Source organism: Spermophilus citellus (assembly GCF_964194105.1).
Source record: "Spermophilus citellus genome assembly, chromosome: 17".
Lineage (NCBI taxonomy): Eukaryota > Metazoa > Chordata > Mammalia > Rodentia > Sciuridae > Spermophilus > Spermophilus citellus.
Window position 1 is genome coordinate 48812328 of NC_138199.1, and position 17352 is coordinate 48829679.

Consider the following 17352-nt stretch of genomic DNA (forward strand, 5'->3'; position numbering starts at 1 on the left):
CACTGTCATCTACCTAGAGCCACCCTGGTTCACAGCCAGCTTCCTGACCCCAGGCCAGGCCAAGACTGCTCCCTGCATGACCCCGCATGACCCCAGGTCCAGCCACCATGCCTCTCCTCATTCCCATCTGCAGGCTGGCCTCAAATCAGTCACCAGTACCCACTGAGCTAGGTGAATGCTGGGGACCCCCCATCACTGCCCCTGCCTGCTACACCTTCTCCAAAGTCCCAAATGCCTTCCAGGGACCTGTCTTTCCCCACATGCCAGTCAGAACTCGTTGTCTATCCACATAAAGCCAGCCTGCTCTGAGAAGCCTTCCCAGACAGAATACACCTGCCCCTGCCTGGGCCACCTCCACACTCAGAAACTGTGTGGCACTCACAGTAGTCACCCTCCAGGGTCCCCGCACATCACTACATGTCCCTCTTCCCATCCTCCCTGCAGGCTAGCAGCACGGAGAGGAATGGAGCCCAAGAGAGGAACCAAATCCCAGGAGGCAGGAGGAGGTGACGGGGCCCTAGAGAGAAGAGACACAGCTGGCAGGAGCCAGCCTGGCCCACACTCCTACCTGCTCATGGTACTCGATGCCCATGCTGAGGGTATTGACCAGGATGGCGATCATGATTCCCCGGCCAAAGTACTTGCTATCCACAATCTTCCGGAAAGTGTCACAAATCAGCTTCCAGAAGGCCAGCACAGAGCCAGGCTCTGTGACAGGGCCCAGGCTCCGTCGCCGCCGGCTGTGGAGGTCCCGGAGGTCGCTGTGCTGGGCATCCTGTGTGAATTCATAAACAGCCTCGCTGTCTGAATCAGGCACCTCATGGTCGGCAGGCTCCAGCTCCCCTGCTCCCGGCCGGGCACAGTAGGGACAGCTGTCAGGACCACAGGCTCCACTGTCTGCCTTCAGACAAGGGCTGGAGATCTTGCAGGAGCTCTGGCAGGCGCCTGGAATAGGAGAGCAGAGGTCAGAAGCAGCAGGGCTCTCACCTGGGGCTCTCCTGCCGTTGGTGGAAGCACTAAGTGAGGGAGGAAGGCTGGGTTGTCACAGTGTTGAGGATGCCGGGCACTCAGTGGGCCGGGGTGCTGAGTGCCCCGCAACACAGGCAGTCCTGAACACAATGTGCCCCACATGTCAACACCAGCCCATTGATGGTACTGATGAATGTCCTAGGGTTCAGGCAGAGAGGTGGCCTTGATGTCCTCTGAGGTCCTGTACAGCTTCTATGTCCTGGAAGCCTTCAGCAAGGAACTTGAATCAGGTCTGTACAAACACCCCTCCAAGGGATTGAGACCCACGCAAACACATACACTCGTCCCCACACACCAGACATGTGCACATGTGCCCTACATGTACACACTCATACACACACTGTGCACATGCTATTTGCACAATACAACATGTACAGACACCAAACATAAGAACACACACTCACACCACCCAGTGCATATATGCCAGACCCCTGTACACATGTGCATAATACACCAGAAAAAAATCACCCATACATGTCAGACACCTGTGTGCACATGAACACCAGACACACATATTCATGTGTCTGGCTGCAGCTGCAGGGAGGCAGGTGGCTGGAGAGACCACCCCTGTCTGAGGGACCCACCCACAGGTGGTGACTGTCTCACTCCCCCTTGACACAGGTGTTCCACCCATGAGACCAGCAGCTCCAAGCACCTGCTGCTCCTGCCTGGGATCTCTCTGTGGAAAGGACATGAGACTTGGCATGGGGCACAGTCACACACCATTTCTCCATGGGCTTCAGAGTTGGATGGCTTGCACTTCACTCACGGAACAACCTTGGGCAAGCCATGAGATCCCTCCAAGCCTCCTTTATCTCATGCATACAATGGGGTCCCTATTCAAGCTTATCATCTGAACTGTCCAGAGGATCCAAAGGGACCTGGTCTTCCAAGCAGGTGACACGCATACCACTGGGACAACAGTGGTTAGATAATATTGCAAAAAGTATAGAGCAGAGCGCATAATGGGTACACATTACACAGCAGCTGTTATCATTACAATGTAGGCATTACGGTCCCCATTTTAACCCATGAGAAAATTAGGACTCAAAGAAGTGACGAAACTGGTTGAAGATGCCAGGGCCATAAGAAGCAGCCTGGGAATCTGAGCCCCGGTCCCTCTGAGTCCAGAGCCCTAGTCTTCTCTGGGACACCACCCATCCCCAGCCCAGCGTTCTCACCCGTGCTCTGCGTCTCTAGCAGCTTGTGCATGGAGCTGTAGGGCCCGGGTGGGATGTTGAGGCTGGTGAGGGTGGGGGGTCCGGAGCTGGGGGCCACCTCTACTAGTGCCTTCTCCTTCAGCATCTCTGGTGGAGGGCTGGTGTGCACAGTGGGGTACACCTTCCCACTACCCACAGTTCTGCCCGACGCCTCAGATGGGGACCTGGGAGGGGGTGCCGGGCAGCGGACTGGCTCCAAGTGGCAGTCGGCATGGTAGAAGCTGTGCACAGACTCCGCACCCCCTGGAGGGCCCCCAGAGAGGGTGGGTGTCGAGGGTGGTGGCAGCATGAGCCTGCGGGACCCGTTGGCATCCCTGTCTTGGATCTCTGGGCTGGCCCGGGGGGCCCTGAGTGTCCCGTTGCCCAGGTGGTAGTGGTGGTGGTGATGGTGGTGGTGGTGCACCAGGTGGTGGACGGACAGGCGGTGTGAGCGAGAGCAGCTGCCACTGGGCTGGGGCTCCTGGCTCCTGAGGGCCGCTGGGCTGCTCAGCAGTCCGGCCCGCACACCCACGGCCCGAGAGAGCTGGGCCAGCCTGCGGGCTGCCTTGCGGATGATGTACACTAGGTACTTGAGCAGCTCCTCGTAGCAGCTGCCCGGCTCAGAGAAGCTAGCCAGGGTGCTGGCGTTAGACAGGAACCGCACACGCTGCTCCCGCATCAGCTGGCTTTCCCGCTGCTTGGTCTCCGAGAACTGCGTGGCAATCACCACCAGGCACAGGTTGATCATGAAGAAGGAGCCCACCTGTAGGGGTGGGGACAGGAAGAGGAGATGTCCTGAAGAAAAGGGAATCGCAATGCCAGCCACCACACAGGGAACTTTCGACACCACAGGTCTTGGGCTCCATGATTTTCCCAGAATGATCTTATTTTATTCTGCCAAGCTTGGGAGATGATGCTACTAAAAATCTCTCCATTCGAGTGGTAAGAGAGTTGAGGCTCAGAGAGATCAAGGAAGTCGCCGCAGATTACTCAGCTAATGCAGAGAAAGTCTAAGACGTGAACTGAGCCCTGTGAAATTCTAAGGTGTTGCTATAATGATATACCAGAGGTTACCTCCCAAGGTCCCTCCCCCAAATACACCCATCCTTGGAGACTCTAAGCACCTCTCCCCAGGAGAATACAGAATGCTATGGACATCAATGCAATATTAGGGACATGGCGCCTTAAAATTGGATTGAGACTTTGAGATTTGTTCATAAGATTCCTACTTCTAGTCCCAATTCCAGTTTAGGGGAGATCCTTAACCACTGAGCTTCAATATCCTCATCTTAAAATTGGGACCACTGGACTGGCCAGGACCCCTTTTTCCTGTGCCTCTCCCCTCACCTAGTGGGGCAAGGGCCGAACCCACACTCTACAGACAGGTCAGATCACCACTCTGCCTTTCCCCTGCTCTCCCAGCCCTTATCTCCATGCCTCAGTTTCCCCAGGATCCTGGGGAGGCCATCGCTTGGACAGTAATCCTGAATCGTGGAAATGAATATTTATGGTGACAAAGCAGATTTTTTTTTTCTAGATGGTGTCCTAGTAATTATGATAATTAGCTTCACTAGTGTGATTTCAGAGAGCTGTTTGGAAAGATTTTTAAGGGGATGTGTGGGAGGGTGGAAACAAGGCCCCTTAACCCCCTGGCTGCTCCCCCCTCCCCAACCAAACCGGAGGACAGCAATAATTTTGAGACTGACTTCCCTGAAGCACCTACCTTGCCCCCGAGGAGACGGTCAGAGATGGGAACAGGCCTCTACCAGGCTTCACCCCAAGCCCAGCCACTCTTCCGCACCAGGGAAAGTGACAGAGGCAAGAGTGGGTAGCCTTGGGGACTTGCTCATTCGCAGGGCTACCCTTCAGTCTCTCTCATCAGAAGAGAGTAAATCTTAATCTCTTTTAAATCTCCTCTCAATATCTGACCCTCCATCTGGTTCTGTTGTTGGCCTCTTGGTAACATGGCAAAAGAGCTGGACATGGAGTTGACACCCTGGAGTTGAATTCTCAGCTCCAGCTCTTGCTTCCTATGTGATCTGGACCTAGTGACCAACCCACTGGGAATCTGAGTTCTCACTTAGGGGTTGGAGACCACCATTCTTGCACCAGAAACCCCATAGGAGCCTATGCAGACCTAGCAGGCAGCAGATGTTACAAAACACTTCATAATGCTGCTCCACCCAGCACGATTAAGCTACAGCTTAGGCAAAGCACAAGGTGAAGGCAGATAAATGAGGACAGCCCAGGGTCCTCATCTGTAAATTGGAGATGGTAACAAGATCACAGTGAGAATTAAATGCCCAGCAAATAGAAGTGCTGAGAGCAGGAGCCTGAACACAGTAAGTGCTCAATAAATATCAGCTATAAGTAGTAGCACCAGAATTATTAACTACGAATGGTAGTGATTAAAACTATTAAATATTGCTGGTTTTGCCTGTCTTCTGTCTTTGTAAAGCCCTGGGATTTCTGAGCTGGGAGAACAAGAGATTGCACAGTGTTTCTCAACACGGATTGGAATTTGGGATGGAACAATTCTTTGCAAATATTTTAGGATGCTTAGCATCTCTCCCCTCCCCCCAACAAAATGACAACAGTGTTCCCCTAGTCCTCCTAAAAGACAGAACCACACTTTTCCATTTCTGAATGGAAATAGGGCTCTAGAAGAGCCCTATTCCTAGGTAAAACCCATCTGCTCTATTCATGAAGAATCAGAAGCTCAGGGTGGGGTTGGGAGCCTCCTAGGGAATGATTTGTGCAAGGTCATAAGAGTAGTAAGTGGTAGAATCAGGCCTTGACCTTGGATTCCTCCTGACTCCTCATCAGGTGTCCTTCCCACCACAGGACAGATGCCTTCTCTATGGGACTTGTCCTAAGAGCGAAGAACTTCAGACCAAGCAAGCCTTCCCCTCTCTGGACTGTCCCCACCCGTGCCCTCAGCATCTGCCATTCCCATGGGGGCTGGAGGGGTCACTCACGATGATGAGGAGGATGAAGTAGATGAAGTTGTAGAAGGAATGAGCATCCATCACAAAGTACATGATGTCGACCCAGCCCTCCAGTGTGATGACCTGGGGAAGCCAAGAGGGACAGGCTGACTCTGGGCCCACTAAAGCCTCCTCCAGTCTCCTCCAGTGGCCTGGGCACCCACTCCAATTTCAAGAGCAACCACTCTCAGGCTGCACCACGTGCTGGGGCTGGCTTCTGGGGAACGTCCCAGGACCCCGGTGGCCCCACCTGGAAGATGGCAATCCAGGCATAGCCGATGTTGTCAAAGTTGATGGCGCCCTTGAAGGGGTTGTGCTCGCCTGCGGAGCAGTTGGTATAATACTGGTTCCAGTTGACACAAGTGGTGTTGCTGGAGCTGTTGTAGGCCTCGTAGTCCAGACCACAGGGCGGGCCGCCACCGCCCTCCCCGCGCAGCGTGGGCACGCTCCTACAGGACCGCATGCCGTTCTCACGGGGCTGGGAGCAGATGAAGGGACTCTCGTCTTCATTCTCTGTCTGGTAGTAGGGCTCCAGGTCCACACTCAGGGGACTGCAGGATGGGGACAGCCACAGGAATGAGGCTGAGGAGCGGGGTTCTCCATGGAGGGAGCCAGGAAAGGAGAGCTGGTGTGGGTACATGGAGGCATGCAGGGCGGCAATGGGAAAGGGACGGGGCAGGGGCAGGGATTTGTGGACCAGGGACACTAGGAGGGTGAGGGCTGAGTCAGGAACTGCAAGAGTCAGGTGCTGCAAGATAATACCCTGGAACAGGGGTTTTCAAATTTCACTACACATTAGGACCACCGGAGGAATTTATGAAATCCTTGTCTCCAAGCCAAATCCCAGTCCAGTGTGATCTGAATCTCTGGCAGGGCCACCCAGCCATCAGGAACTTTTAAAACTCTCCAGGTGATTCCGACGTGTAGCCAAGTTTGAGAATCAGATGTGTCTCAGATATGACAACAGATACGTAGATGGCAACGGGAAGCCAGGGAATCAGGGAGGTCCTAGCCCCATAGTCATTCCCAGGTCACCCTCCTACCCTGTCCACCACTCACAGGCTGAAATTCTCAGGGAGGAAACATCGGTTTCGGAGCAGCCCTGCCCACAGCTGGACACCAACGATGCCGAAGATGAAGAAGACGAAGAAGCAGAGCAGCAGGACGTTGCCCAGCATGGGCAAGGTGTCCAGCAGCAACGTGACAAGGATGCGCATGCCTGTAGGGGCAGAAGCCACGCTGGGGACGCCAGGCTGGCCGAGCTAGGCTGACTGCCAAGGGCCTGGCAGCATTCCCAGAGGGGCCCACTGGGGCGGAGGTGGCCCACCTCCAACTGGAGGGGAGACCAACAGCCACCTCTAACTCCCTGACAGACCCTGAGCCCCCGGCCCACATTGATCGTGCACAGTACCACCAACAACAAGCCAGTGTGACTGTGCTCTGAGTTCCATGGCATTCTCCCAACATCATCCCGGGTGGATGATATCACCCCCAATTTACAGATGAGAAGTCTGAGGCTCCCTGAAGTGACGTGGCTTGCTCAGTATCAGAGCTGCTAAATGTAGGTGCCAGGACTTAAATTTAGGCTCTGTGCTTCCAAATCCTGCTCCCCGACACAGGCAGACACACACACCTCCCACTTCCTTCTCTCACTAGACATAGTCACCTGACCTTTGTAAGTTATCACCACTGGGGTCATTGGGTAACTGAGGCAGAGAGCTCCAGGAGGGGCATTAGCCTGCAGGGATTTTACTTTGAGAGCTGGCTGCACAGCCGGAGCAGCACATCACCAGGTTTCTGAAGCCCCCAGCCCCGAGTCGGTGCCCTGCTTGATCCAAATCCTCAAATCAGGATCCAAAGAGACACAATCTTGTTTTCTCAGGAGCCCATCAGTTAACAAATCCCCCATGGGGGAAGCCACTGCAACCCCTTCCCCAAAAGCCCTGTTAGGGATCATTCCCCCTCCTCACTCCAGGGCTAGGACCCAGCAGCTGGTGAAGCCTGAAGCAGCCCTCAACCTAGCAAGCCTTTGTCAAGCAGGAGGATCTCTGGAAGCTGGTTCTGACCATCAAAGTGCTGCTAGGGCTCCCAGCCCTTCCAGGACAAAGTTGCTAAGCAGCGGCAGCTCGTTAACCCTCTTGGTGATAGCAGTCGCCCTGCCCCCATCCCACCCTTCTGGCCTTCTTGCTCAGTCCTTCTCCCTCTTTGCTCCTCCCATCCCCCTTCAGCTCTTCGGTGTTCTAACTGAGATCAATTCCTCAGGGTTCGCATTAAGGGAATTACACCGGTGGTTAGACAGAAAGGTCTATCAATCTGCCAGCCTGCACCTGGGGCGGAGAGGAGGCAGGCACGCCCCTCTTCTGGAGCTCCTGTTAACACCAACACACATCAGAACCCCCCTCCCAGGACACACACAGCATCTCTGCCCTCCCAGAGGCAGCTGCATAACACACACACACACACACACACACACACACACACACACACACACACGTCAGACACACAGTTGGGCACAGAGCCCCAGGAACATGCTCCCCCAACCCCCACTTGGGGACCATCTGCAGCTCATGTAGGTTGGGGAGTTGCAAAGGGGGCCTGAGCAGAGGTGGGGGGGCAGGACGTTGGAGAGCTAGAGCTGCCAAACCTTCTCTGGCTCCAGAAACCAATGCGGTTTAATTTAGATAATGGTCCCGGCAGTCACTGCAATGAGTTGGAAGAGGGTGGGAAGGGGGAAGGGGATGCAGCCAGAGCCGAGAGGCTGAGGCGTGGAGTGGCCTTTTCTTAAGAGAAGTCACGTTCGGCGTGGCCAGTGTGGTCTCGCCAGTGAGAACCAGACTGCGTGAGAGGATGTTCTGGCCAGAAAAGGCCATTAGCACTTGGCACCCCCTGTTCCTGACTTATCACCTGTTCCCACCCACCCTTATTCCCTGGAAAGGGTCTCTGAAATGTTTCTGAGATTCTGACCCAAAGTCAGGCTAAAATGGGGAGAGGGGGACTCTTCCCAGATAACTTTCCCAGGGCCACAGCCAGGGGTCCGTTGGGTCCCAGTGACCCTAGCTTCCTGCTGAGCTCAGCTCTGCCACGGCTGGCAGCATGAGTGGTCAGGTGAGGATGCAGTGGTGGGTGGAGCCTGAGACTACTTTTCCTCTTGGGGCTCTATCCAGGGGCTGAGAGCCGAGGGGTCACTCACTGGGCACCCGGTTAATGGCCCTGAGCGGTCGCAGCACACGGACTGTCCTGACAGCTGAGAAGCTGACGTTCTGCAGGTCCAGTGAATACTCCAGCATCCTGCAGGGAGGGGCCCAGAGGGAGGCCCTTTGAGTCTGAGGCCACCACAGTGTCAAAAGAGGTCAATGAAGAATCCTGCTCTGGGGTCCTCCCTCTCCTCCTCTGAGGGACCCTAAAGATTAACTCTATGTCTGGGGAGTAGGGCCATCCCCAAAAAAGGACAGACCCCCACCCACCCTCAGAGAAGTTAGAAACAGGAAGAAGACCTTGGAATAAAGAAAAGCACAGACCAGTGAGTTTGGGCATGACAGGTTTGGCCCCTGAATGGATTTCAGGGAGGAAGCAGAGCTGTGACTGGGCCAGGGTGGGGGCCCATCTGATCCACTGCTCTCTGACCCCCAGCCCGGGCCCTTACCCCGCAATGACGATGAAAAAGTCAAGCCGGTTCCAAGTGTCTCCCAGGTAACACTTCTTCCCAAAGATGCCCAAGGCTACCATCTTCACTACCATTTCCACAGCGAAGAAGGCAAAGATGAAGTCATCAAAGGCCTGATGTGTGGGGAGGAGAAGCTGCTGAAATCGAGAAGGGGGCGGGGGAATATGCCCACCACCACCCAGCCCCCACCAGTTGGGTCAGGGCCTCTTGCAGAGAAGGAGTCTGGGCATTATGACCAGGAGCTGCCTATACACACACACACACACACACACACACACACACACACACACACTCACACTCACCTGCAAGATCCGGCAGCGCTGGGAATCACAGGCGATGTCCTCACAGGGCCGGAACATGCCCAGGGTCACACAGTTGAGAAGAATGACCAACATGCTGATACGCTCAAACCAGGTATCAGGTGTCAAGGAAACAGCCGGTGGAGAGGGCTGGAGCTGAAGCTATCCCCCACCCCAACCCCGTCCTGCCCTGACACCTGTGCCTACAACCTCCCAACCCCACTTGAGACGCAACCAGGTATGATGGGAGGGCCCTGGCTCACCTTGGTCATCTTTCCTCTCTGGACCCAGCTTGCTCATCTGTAAAGTAAGAAAAGCCATAAATACCCTGACTATTTGCACAAGCCATTTGGGGAATAGAATTGATCGTGCTTGTGGAAATGCCAGACACCATGAGTTTGCAGCTGAATTTGATCCTATTCTCTCCACCTCACAGGGTAGATGTGAGAAGCAAGTGAGATAATGTATGTGAAAGTGTTACACAAACCTAAAGTCGGATTATATCTGTCTTACAGTTTACCAAGCACTTTCACACAATGCCACAGTTGACGCTCACAACAGCCCCATGGAGCATCCAAGGTAGATCATTTTATTCCCCAGAACCTAAGGAAACTGAGGCCCAGAGAGCCAAAGTCAGGCTGACGTCATTCAAGAAGCCAGGACAAGACCGAAGTTTATGCTCTCTTGATCTACGATGCCATCTGTCCTCTGAACACCATAGCTGCTCAGGCAGGCAGGGAAGGGGCTGTCTGACTGTCCTGGTACCAGGGAGAGAAGAAGGTCGACAGCTACAGCCCCCTTGCCACAGAACCAGAGCCCAAGGTTCAAAGCCCTCAGTCACGTCCATGCATTTCAACACTGAGGCCTCATGCCATGCCAGACACTGTGCTCTGGAGAAACCCCAGTTCCCAGAGTGGCCCTGATGCCCTCACACATTCTCGTGCCTTCCAGCCCAGACAAAAACAGCAAATGGGAGGGGAGTTCCTTCTAAACCCTGCGTCTTCCCATGTGGTGGGTCCCGTGGAGGGACTCATTTTCAACCCACCCGTAGGAAAATATACAAGATGGCCTTTGGACCTTAGAAGGTTCCAGGCCCCAGACTCACAGATAGATGACCAAGCAGCCTACTTTTCTCATGGAAAATATGAGCAAGGAGGTGGAAGCGGGGGTGGGCAGGACAAAAAGGCTAGAAACAGAGTGGGAGATGAGGAAAGGAGACTAGACATAGGGAACGGAGCTAGAAGGGGATCATGACAGCCCTATAGCCAGACTCAAGAGCACAGAACACATGGAATCTTCCTGTCTTAACCTTACTTCTAAAATAAAATCGCTTCAGCTAGGCATGAAGAGGCCAGCAGGATTGTCCAGGGGCCCGAGGGCCTTCCTCCCAGCTGATCCCATCTTTGTCCTGAATCTCAGGCCACACCCCCACCCAAGGCTGATGACTCCTTCAAGCCCCCTGCATCCCTCCTATCCCCTCTTCTGTCACTCAGGCTCTTTTCTCTCAGATACACATCCCTGTCTACCACCTGTCCCTGGTACCCTAGGAATCCCATTGAGACATTGCAATTTCCTTACACTCCACCCCTTTACAAGAATGAGAGTTAAAAAAAAAAAGTTCTAGGTCTTGGGGGTAGGTAGATAGGAGGAAAAAAATATATTTCTTAAATGATCTGTTTCCATAGAGCTGTTTTCCTGAGTGGAGTCAGAGCCCAATGGATCTCACCCCACAATGGGGGTCAGCCAGGGGTCACTACTGAAAAGGGGGGATAGGGAGGGAGCCATCATTTGGAAAGAAAAGAACACAATTACCCTCAAGAACTTGTGTGAGTTCCCCAGGCTAGTCCCTTCCTCTCCTTGCAGAAGAGGAGGGGTCTGGGAGTGGCCCACGTGAACAAATATGTCTGCATGAGGGAGAGTGGATTGTTCTCCTGGGAAAAGGGGATCCTAGGACATCTATTTGGATCCTTCTAATATCAGCAACTCCAACCCTATTAAGTCATCCATGCACTTGACTCTTCTCTGTTGATGAGCTGTGGGATCCTGGTGGGCAGGGGCACTCCTGCATCTTTATATCCCGCTCCAGGGCTTAGTGTAGTACCTGGCACTTATCAGACGACCAGTGCATGGGAAGAATGAATGAATGAATCAGTGAGTCTGCCAGATGTCTCTCTCCATTCATGTTCTCCTGTCCCATTTCCCTCAATAGTGATAAATTTTAACTACGGGGATAAGAGCAGAGTTGAGGACAGGAGGAGGTACAGGTTCAGACCCAGGCCTCATATACAGAGAATCTGCAACCTTATAACCCTACATCCAGTTCTTAAGCATAGAAGTCCCTTCTTGAGGGTCCCCTTGGCAATTTGGCCTATTCCCAGGGACTTCTGCCTCTCCTTCTCTGCCTCTCTACCTCTTTCCTTCACTGTAGGTGAGCATAAATGGAAAGGGAAGAGATCAAGACACAGGAAAATTTGGGACACTCTGAATAGAAGAATACTTTTAATTGGGGGGGGGGTGTCTTTCACCCTTCTCAGGTTGGGACTTGTTTCCTTGGGAACATGGCAGTATGTCACTGTGTGATGTTCTGTTGCCATAACAACAGGAAGATGTGTCACCAGGTGGTGTGGATTTGTTGCCATGGTAATTAAAGAGACCCCCTCACACATGATTTCCCCTTACCCAGGCTGACTGTCTTGTCCTCATGCAGGGAAGAGGAAATGGGGAGACCCACAGGTTATCAAGTTGGGGGAAACCATGTGACAGATCCCCATGGTAACCAAGGGAACGGGGGACACTGGTTGCCATAGTGACTATGAGAGACCTGTGCAGTCACATGTCTACTGTTGCTATGGAGACTGTCCGGGCTGGAGTGGATCCCAAAGGGTGGGGGGAGGAGGGAGGAGGATCTTTCTTCTCCCCACAACCCACCATCAAAAGCGAATAAAAAGGAAATGGCAGGAGAGGCACCCCATTTCCATTCCTCCACCTCCTCTTCCTCCTGGGAGAAAGAAGTAGAGCATGATATCTCCACAAACAAGTCCTCTCTGTGAGGCTTTATCTAAAGAGAGCAGTTACCTAGCCTGGAAGCAGTCGTAGGCTGAGGGGGGCAGGTTGGGGTGCCTCCAGGGGTACAGGGCTCCAGGCATGAACTGAGAAGGGAAGCGGGCCCTCCAAACTGCCTCATTCCCTCCTAGGAGTCTGGAAATCTGAGACTGAGGAACACTGAGGAGGAAATGGGCCTGGACTCAGGAATCCTGGCCATCTAGTGAGAGCTGGAGGAGTGGGATGGGGACCAGTCTATGCCCCATCCATCCCACAGGAGCTAGTAGCCTCTGGATTCAGGACTCCCTACAGAGCACAGTGGATACAGGGGTTCGGCCTACTGGCTTGCTCCAGGGAGGTGGAAAGGGGGATTCCCCCAGCTGAGCACCCCCTCCTGCAAGCCTGTTTCCTTGTGTGCCCCCCAGCTTCAGTGTGTGGGTGTGTAGGGAGAGAGGCTTCCAGCTGAACCAAAAACTGAAGCCGGCAGAAAGGCAGCCAGCCCCACCCAGAGACAGAGACGTGAGACAGAGACACAAGGAGAGACAGCCGCTGGAATCTTTGGGAGGGGAAATAGGCCAGAAATCTGATTCAAATGTCTGTGACTCTGTGTGTGTGTGTGTGTGTGTGTGTGTGCGCGCGCGCGCGCGTGCGCATGCCTGCGTGTGTGAGCAGGGTGTCTGTCGCCATCCTGGCCAAGGCGGGCAGGGCGGGGTGAGAGCTGGGGCGGGAGCAGGCAAGGGGTGGGGGGGGGCAGTGTGGCGGGGGTTATCCCAGGAATGGCTCCAACTGGCACTAGGGGTGACAGGGAGTCCCCCAGCAGTGTGGTGGAGCAGAGTGGGTGGGAAGGAATGTGTATGACCCAGAGGGAAGGTGGGCCGAGGACAGAGGGAATGTCAAGGGGTGCTCTTCCCCCCAATTCCACTCATCCCCAGCCCCTTTCTCCCTAGAATCCCCTTTGGGGAGCCTAGAGTTAGAAATGGTAGGAATCGGTGAGAAGACAAGAACACCTCTCCTGCCGCCCCCCCACTTCTCCACCCCACTTCCTCTGAGCACTAAATAGAGAATCCTCCCTAGGTAAGAGAAACAAGCAGACTTGGGGCACTGGGACAATGTCAAAGAAGACTCCAGAATTTCCTGGGGCCCCCTCCCTTCTAGAGACACACATCAGACACACACAGTGACGCAGTCACACACATTCACATTCACTTCTGGAAGCCATTAGTGCTCCTGCCATTCAGGCCTCCCCCTTCTCCTCCCCCCACTCCTGGCAGGCTCCCCTCTCCCCCTCTGGCCCCCTCCCACTCCCCCTCTCTCAGCATCCCAAATGCCAGCCTGTGATTTCCAAATGAGAAAAAGCTGTGCTGGGCTCTGAGCTTGGAGAAACTCCTACACAAACTTCCAGATGTGACACAACAGCCGGAGAGGGAATGCTCAGGATCTCCTTCCCGGGAGGGGAAACGCACGCCCTCACACTTGAAGAAACACACACTGGAAAGGCCAACACTCCCCTATAACCTGAGAATCGAGAGCCTTTCTGCCTCTGGGTTGACTGAGCCAGTATCCCTGCTTTCCTCAACACCAACACACATACTTCTGAGCCCCTCTTTCTTTTGCTCTCCTTCCACCTTCTCTAACACACACATTCTCTCTCTCTCCCTCTCTCTCTCACACACACACACACACACACACACACAGAGTTTCCTACCTGCATCTAGATCTCTCTAGGAAAACTGGTCTCCTAAGGAGGTTGAGAGGGAAGGGGCCAAAAAGAATGTGCCAAGAAAAGGCTAACTAGCTTTAGTTAGTTGGTGGGTGTGGGGGCGGAGGATATGTCCTTATGTCCCTCAGACTCAGAGGTGCATGGGGAACCTCCTAGAGCCAAGGGAGGTTTCATAGATACCAAAAAGAAAAAAAAAAAAGGAAGGCTAAGGCCCAAAAGACAGTACACAGCCCCTCTGTAAGTGAAAACACAGGTTCCCCTTGGCACTCGGGTAGAATGGGAGCAGTGGGGACACGGATGGCTTAGGCAGTCCCCTTGCCAAGATATTGTTCTCAACACTCTCAGCCAACTGAGGCTCAGCTACTAATCCAGATCTAGTAATGTGGGTGCCCCACACTTCATACTACCACTCCCTAGAGTCTGCCTGCTCTCCCACCCTCCAGGTAAGCACTGGGGCTCCCGCCTCTCTTTCCTCATTCCAACCCTTGCCATGCCCCTTCCAGGAAGGCATATGCTGCAGACCCTCCACTGCACATGCAGACAGAGCAGGTGACAAGAGATGCTAGCCAAGAGGTCTGTTGGGGGCCGAGTGGGACAGGAAGTAGGGAGAGAAGATCTCTGGGCCTCCCCAGGGACCCCTGAGAAGGAGATAGGGACTAGTGGTTTTTCCATTCAGAGGGGCTGGGCAATTAGGGACAGAGAGAAGGGGTGCCCAGAGGCCATCCTTCTCAGCAACATTCTTTTCCTGTCTCCATCTCTGCTACACAGAAAAGGCGCTGAGGCTGGGGGCTCGCAGCTCAAAATGTGCCTATTCGGCAGGACCACAGACCTCTGAGGCCCCCACTTTCCTTTTTCTGCAGCTCAGACAGAAAAGAAAAAGAGGTAGGGGAAAGGGAAAGGGTGTGATGAGGGGAGCTTCCCAAAGACCCACGAGTGTAGAGCATGGGGGTGGGGGGGACCCAATCTCACATCCTGCTTTGCGCACTAGAGGCAGCAGAGCTGCAGAGAGTGAGGGCGGCACCAGGCTTCCCGCACCCCCTTCCCCAAAGCAGAGTCCCGCCCAGACTCTCAGGGGCTACAAGGGAGACCTGGGGTCTCCCACCCTGAGTCCCATAGAACCTTAGAGCTGGCAAAAAGGAGCCTGGGGAACAATCATGACCTGGATGGCAGCAGAACCTATCCCCCAACCCACCTTTCCCAGGAGCCAGGAGCCAGGCATTAGTCAAGCAGAGCTCTGTGCTATCCATTGAGAAGGCTGTGGGGGGGGGGGTCTCCCCCACCACTTCAGATAGGGCAGAGGCTAGGGTGCAGTGCTAAATCCATCTACCTGGAATGTGGGGCATGCATCCTCCAAACCTGTCCTCAGAGTAGACACTGGGGCAGCAGACCCAAGTCTTCCTTAGCAAACATTGGCAGCCTTACTGTCCCCCAATACTTTCATAGGGCTGTGGTCTCCCATACCTGATCTGCCATTAGCTGAAGCACTCTATTTGTGAAAGGGGAGGGGTAACTTGAGCAAGCTTAATCCCATCCCCCAGTTGCCAAAGCTCTTGCCAGTCTTTCCTCTACAAGAAAAAATCCAGTAGAAAACTCCCCAACCCAACCTTAAACATTCCGCATCAAATAAAGAATTGAGGTGGAGGAAGGCACTCCCGGCATTGGGCTCCAGCTGAAAGGGGCTCCAGTCCAGCTCTGGGGGCAGACGGCTCCCCCTCCACCACATCTTGTTCTCATTCTGCACCCCTGACATCAGCCGCCGCCGGAATCTCCTTGTTGTGCCTCCAACCGGCGGGGTGAGGGGGTTGGGGGATAAGACCTGGTCCCCGCCCCCCAACACCTCTCTCTGGGTCAGTAAAATCCTCAGCCTCAAGGACCAGGTGAGAGTATTTGACCCTAGAATCCGCCGCAAACTTTGGGGCGGGGGCAGGAGGAAAACCCAGGAGATTGCGGTCTCCCCTCCTCCGTCCCCGCAGCTTCCTCCCCACCCCAGCCCCCAAACTCGGAAACCAAACCCTGCTCGCTAACCCGCGGTTGGAGGAGTAGAGCGCCCAAGCTCCTAAAGCTTCCCACATCTGGAGGATGACGACCCTCCTCTGCCCACATCTGGAGAGCATCCAGCTGTGAACCAGCGGGGCACGTCTCTCTTTTCGTGGCCTGGATCCCAAACCCCCAAGGAGAACTGAGGTGTGCGTACGGAGGTGGGGCTCGTCTGGGGTATCAACCGGACCTGCTTGAGTCTCTGTACCCACTCTGACGCCCCCTCCCCTCAGCTGCCCCCCTCTCAACTGTCCACCCTTTGGGCTCACTTCTCCGGCTCACCTGGTTCCCTCAGGCGGAGCGACCCGCCCCCCTGCGGACCCCCTAACCCGGCCCGTCGTGCCCGAAGGATATGGGTTACAGACCGTGCGGAGACACCAGCTCCGCGGGCGGCTGTCCTGGCTCAAGTAGAAGAAAACCACCGGGGCCAGAGCCGGGTACGGCAGCCCCTCCGCCTCGGAGTCCGCGCTGCCTGGGTCCTTTTCCGCCGACCCCGGCCCCGGCTGGCCCCCGGCCCCTGACAGGTCGTTGAACCGCATGAAGCTCCGGGGCTGTCCCGACTCCTCAGTGCCCGCTCCATCCTCTTCCTCATCCATCCTCTGACCAGCCGGGGCCCCGGGGGGTCCGGAGAGGGGCGAGTGGTGCCCCTCAGAGGAGGTGTCCTCACGCAAGCGGGGGGCCCCGGCGGGGGCGCATCTGGGGGGCTCTAGGGCTCAGGCTGAGCCCCCGGGAGGGCCAGTTCAGCCCAGCTCCCCCTGCCCGCAGGGGCATGCTGCCCGCGGGGCGCCGGGTCGCAGGGAAGCCCCGCCTGGCGAGAGTTCAGCTTTCCCTGGATCCCCGGGTCCCCCGGGCCAGCCAGCCGGCTCCCCCTCACTTTGTTCCGGCTTCTTCGCTTCGCGCCCAGGCTCCCGTCGCCCGAATCGGCGCTACCTTCAGTAAAGCGGCCCGAAGATGGGGAGAAAGAAAGGGGGCGCCCGGTGGAGGGCGGAGGGTCCGGGGAGAGGCGCCCCCTCTTCCCGCGGCGCAGCTGGAACAGGATCTAAGGGGTCGGCATCGTCCCGGCTCCGCGCCAGCGGCGGCTGGGGGAGGGGAGGAGGGATCTCTTTGGGGGTGGGTTTGGAGCGGGTGGGGGGCGGCTCCTTCCTCCGCCTCACGGCGGGCTCACAGTCCGGGAGGGGCGGGGAGACCGTGGGGGGCCGTCCCGGGCGGGGGTGGAGGCGGAGATGCCGCCGCCGCCGCAGCAGCCGCCGCGGTGGCTGCCGTTGCCGTAGCTGTCGCCGGCGCCACTGCCTCCTCCTCCAGCAGAGACGCGGAGCGAGCAAGCGAAAGCGGCGGCGAGGAGCCCGGCGCACACCACAGCTGGATTCCTCACTCC

The 17352-nt window shown here is 55.6% G+C and overlaps 1 protein-coding gene across 24 annotated transcripts in view; it reads right to left on the minus strand.

Moving 5' to 3' along the window:
- The window catches only part of CACNA1G (calcium voltage-gated channel subunit alpha1 G), a 63936-nt gene extending 46584 nt beyond the window's left edge, over nt 1–17352 (minus strand). For 11 of the 24 annotated variants that reach the window (XM_081271876.1, XM_081271879.1, XM_081271878.1 and 8 more), the window contains exons 1-9: nt 16339–17352; nt 9182–9300; nt 8859–8992; nt 8406–8503; nt 6275–6434; nt 5466–5766; nt 5207–5299; nt 2211–2991; nt 569–945 (exon numbers count right to left, since the gene is read on the minus strand). In XM_081271876.1, the coding sequence (XP_081128002.1) occupies nt 569–945; nt 2211–2991; nt 5207–5299; nt 5466–5766; nt 6275–6434; nt 8406–8503; nt 8859–8992; nt 9182–9300; nt 16339–16573 (2298 nt within the window). In that variant the 5' untranslated portion in view covers nt 16574–17352. Of the gene's footprint in view, nt 1–568; nt 946–2210; nt 2992–5206; nt 5300–5465; nt 5767–6274; nt 6435–8405; nt 8504–8858; nt 8993–9181; nt 9301–16338 lie in introns of those variants that run through there. The other 13 variants (XM_081271883.1, XM_081271872.1, XM_081271891.1 and 10 more) reach the window with 3 other exon arrangements.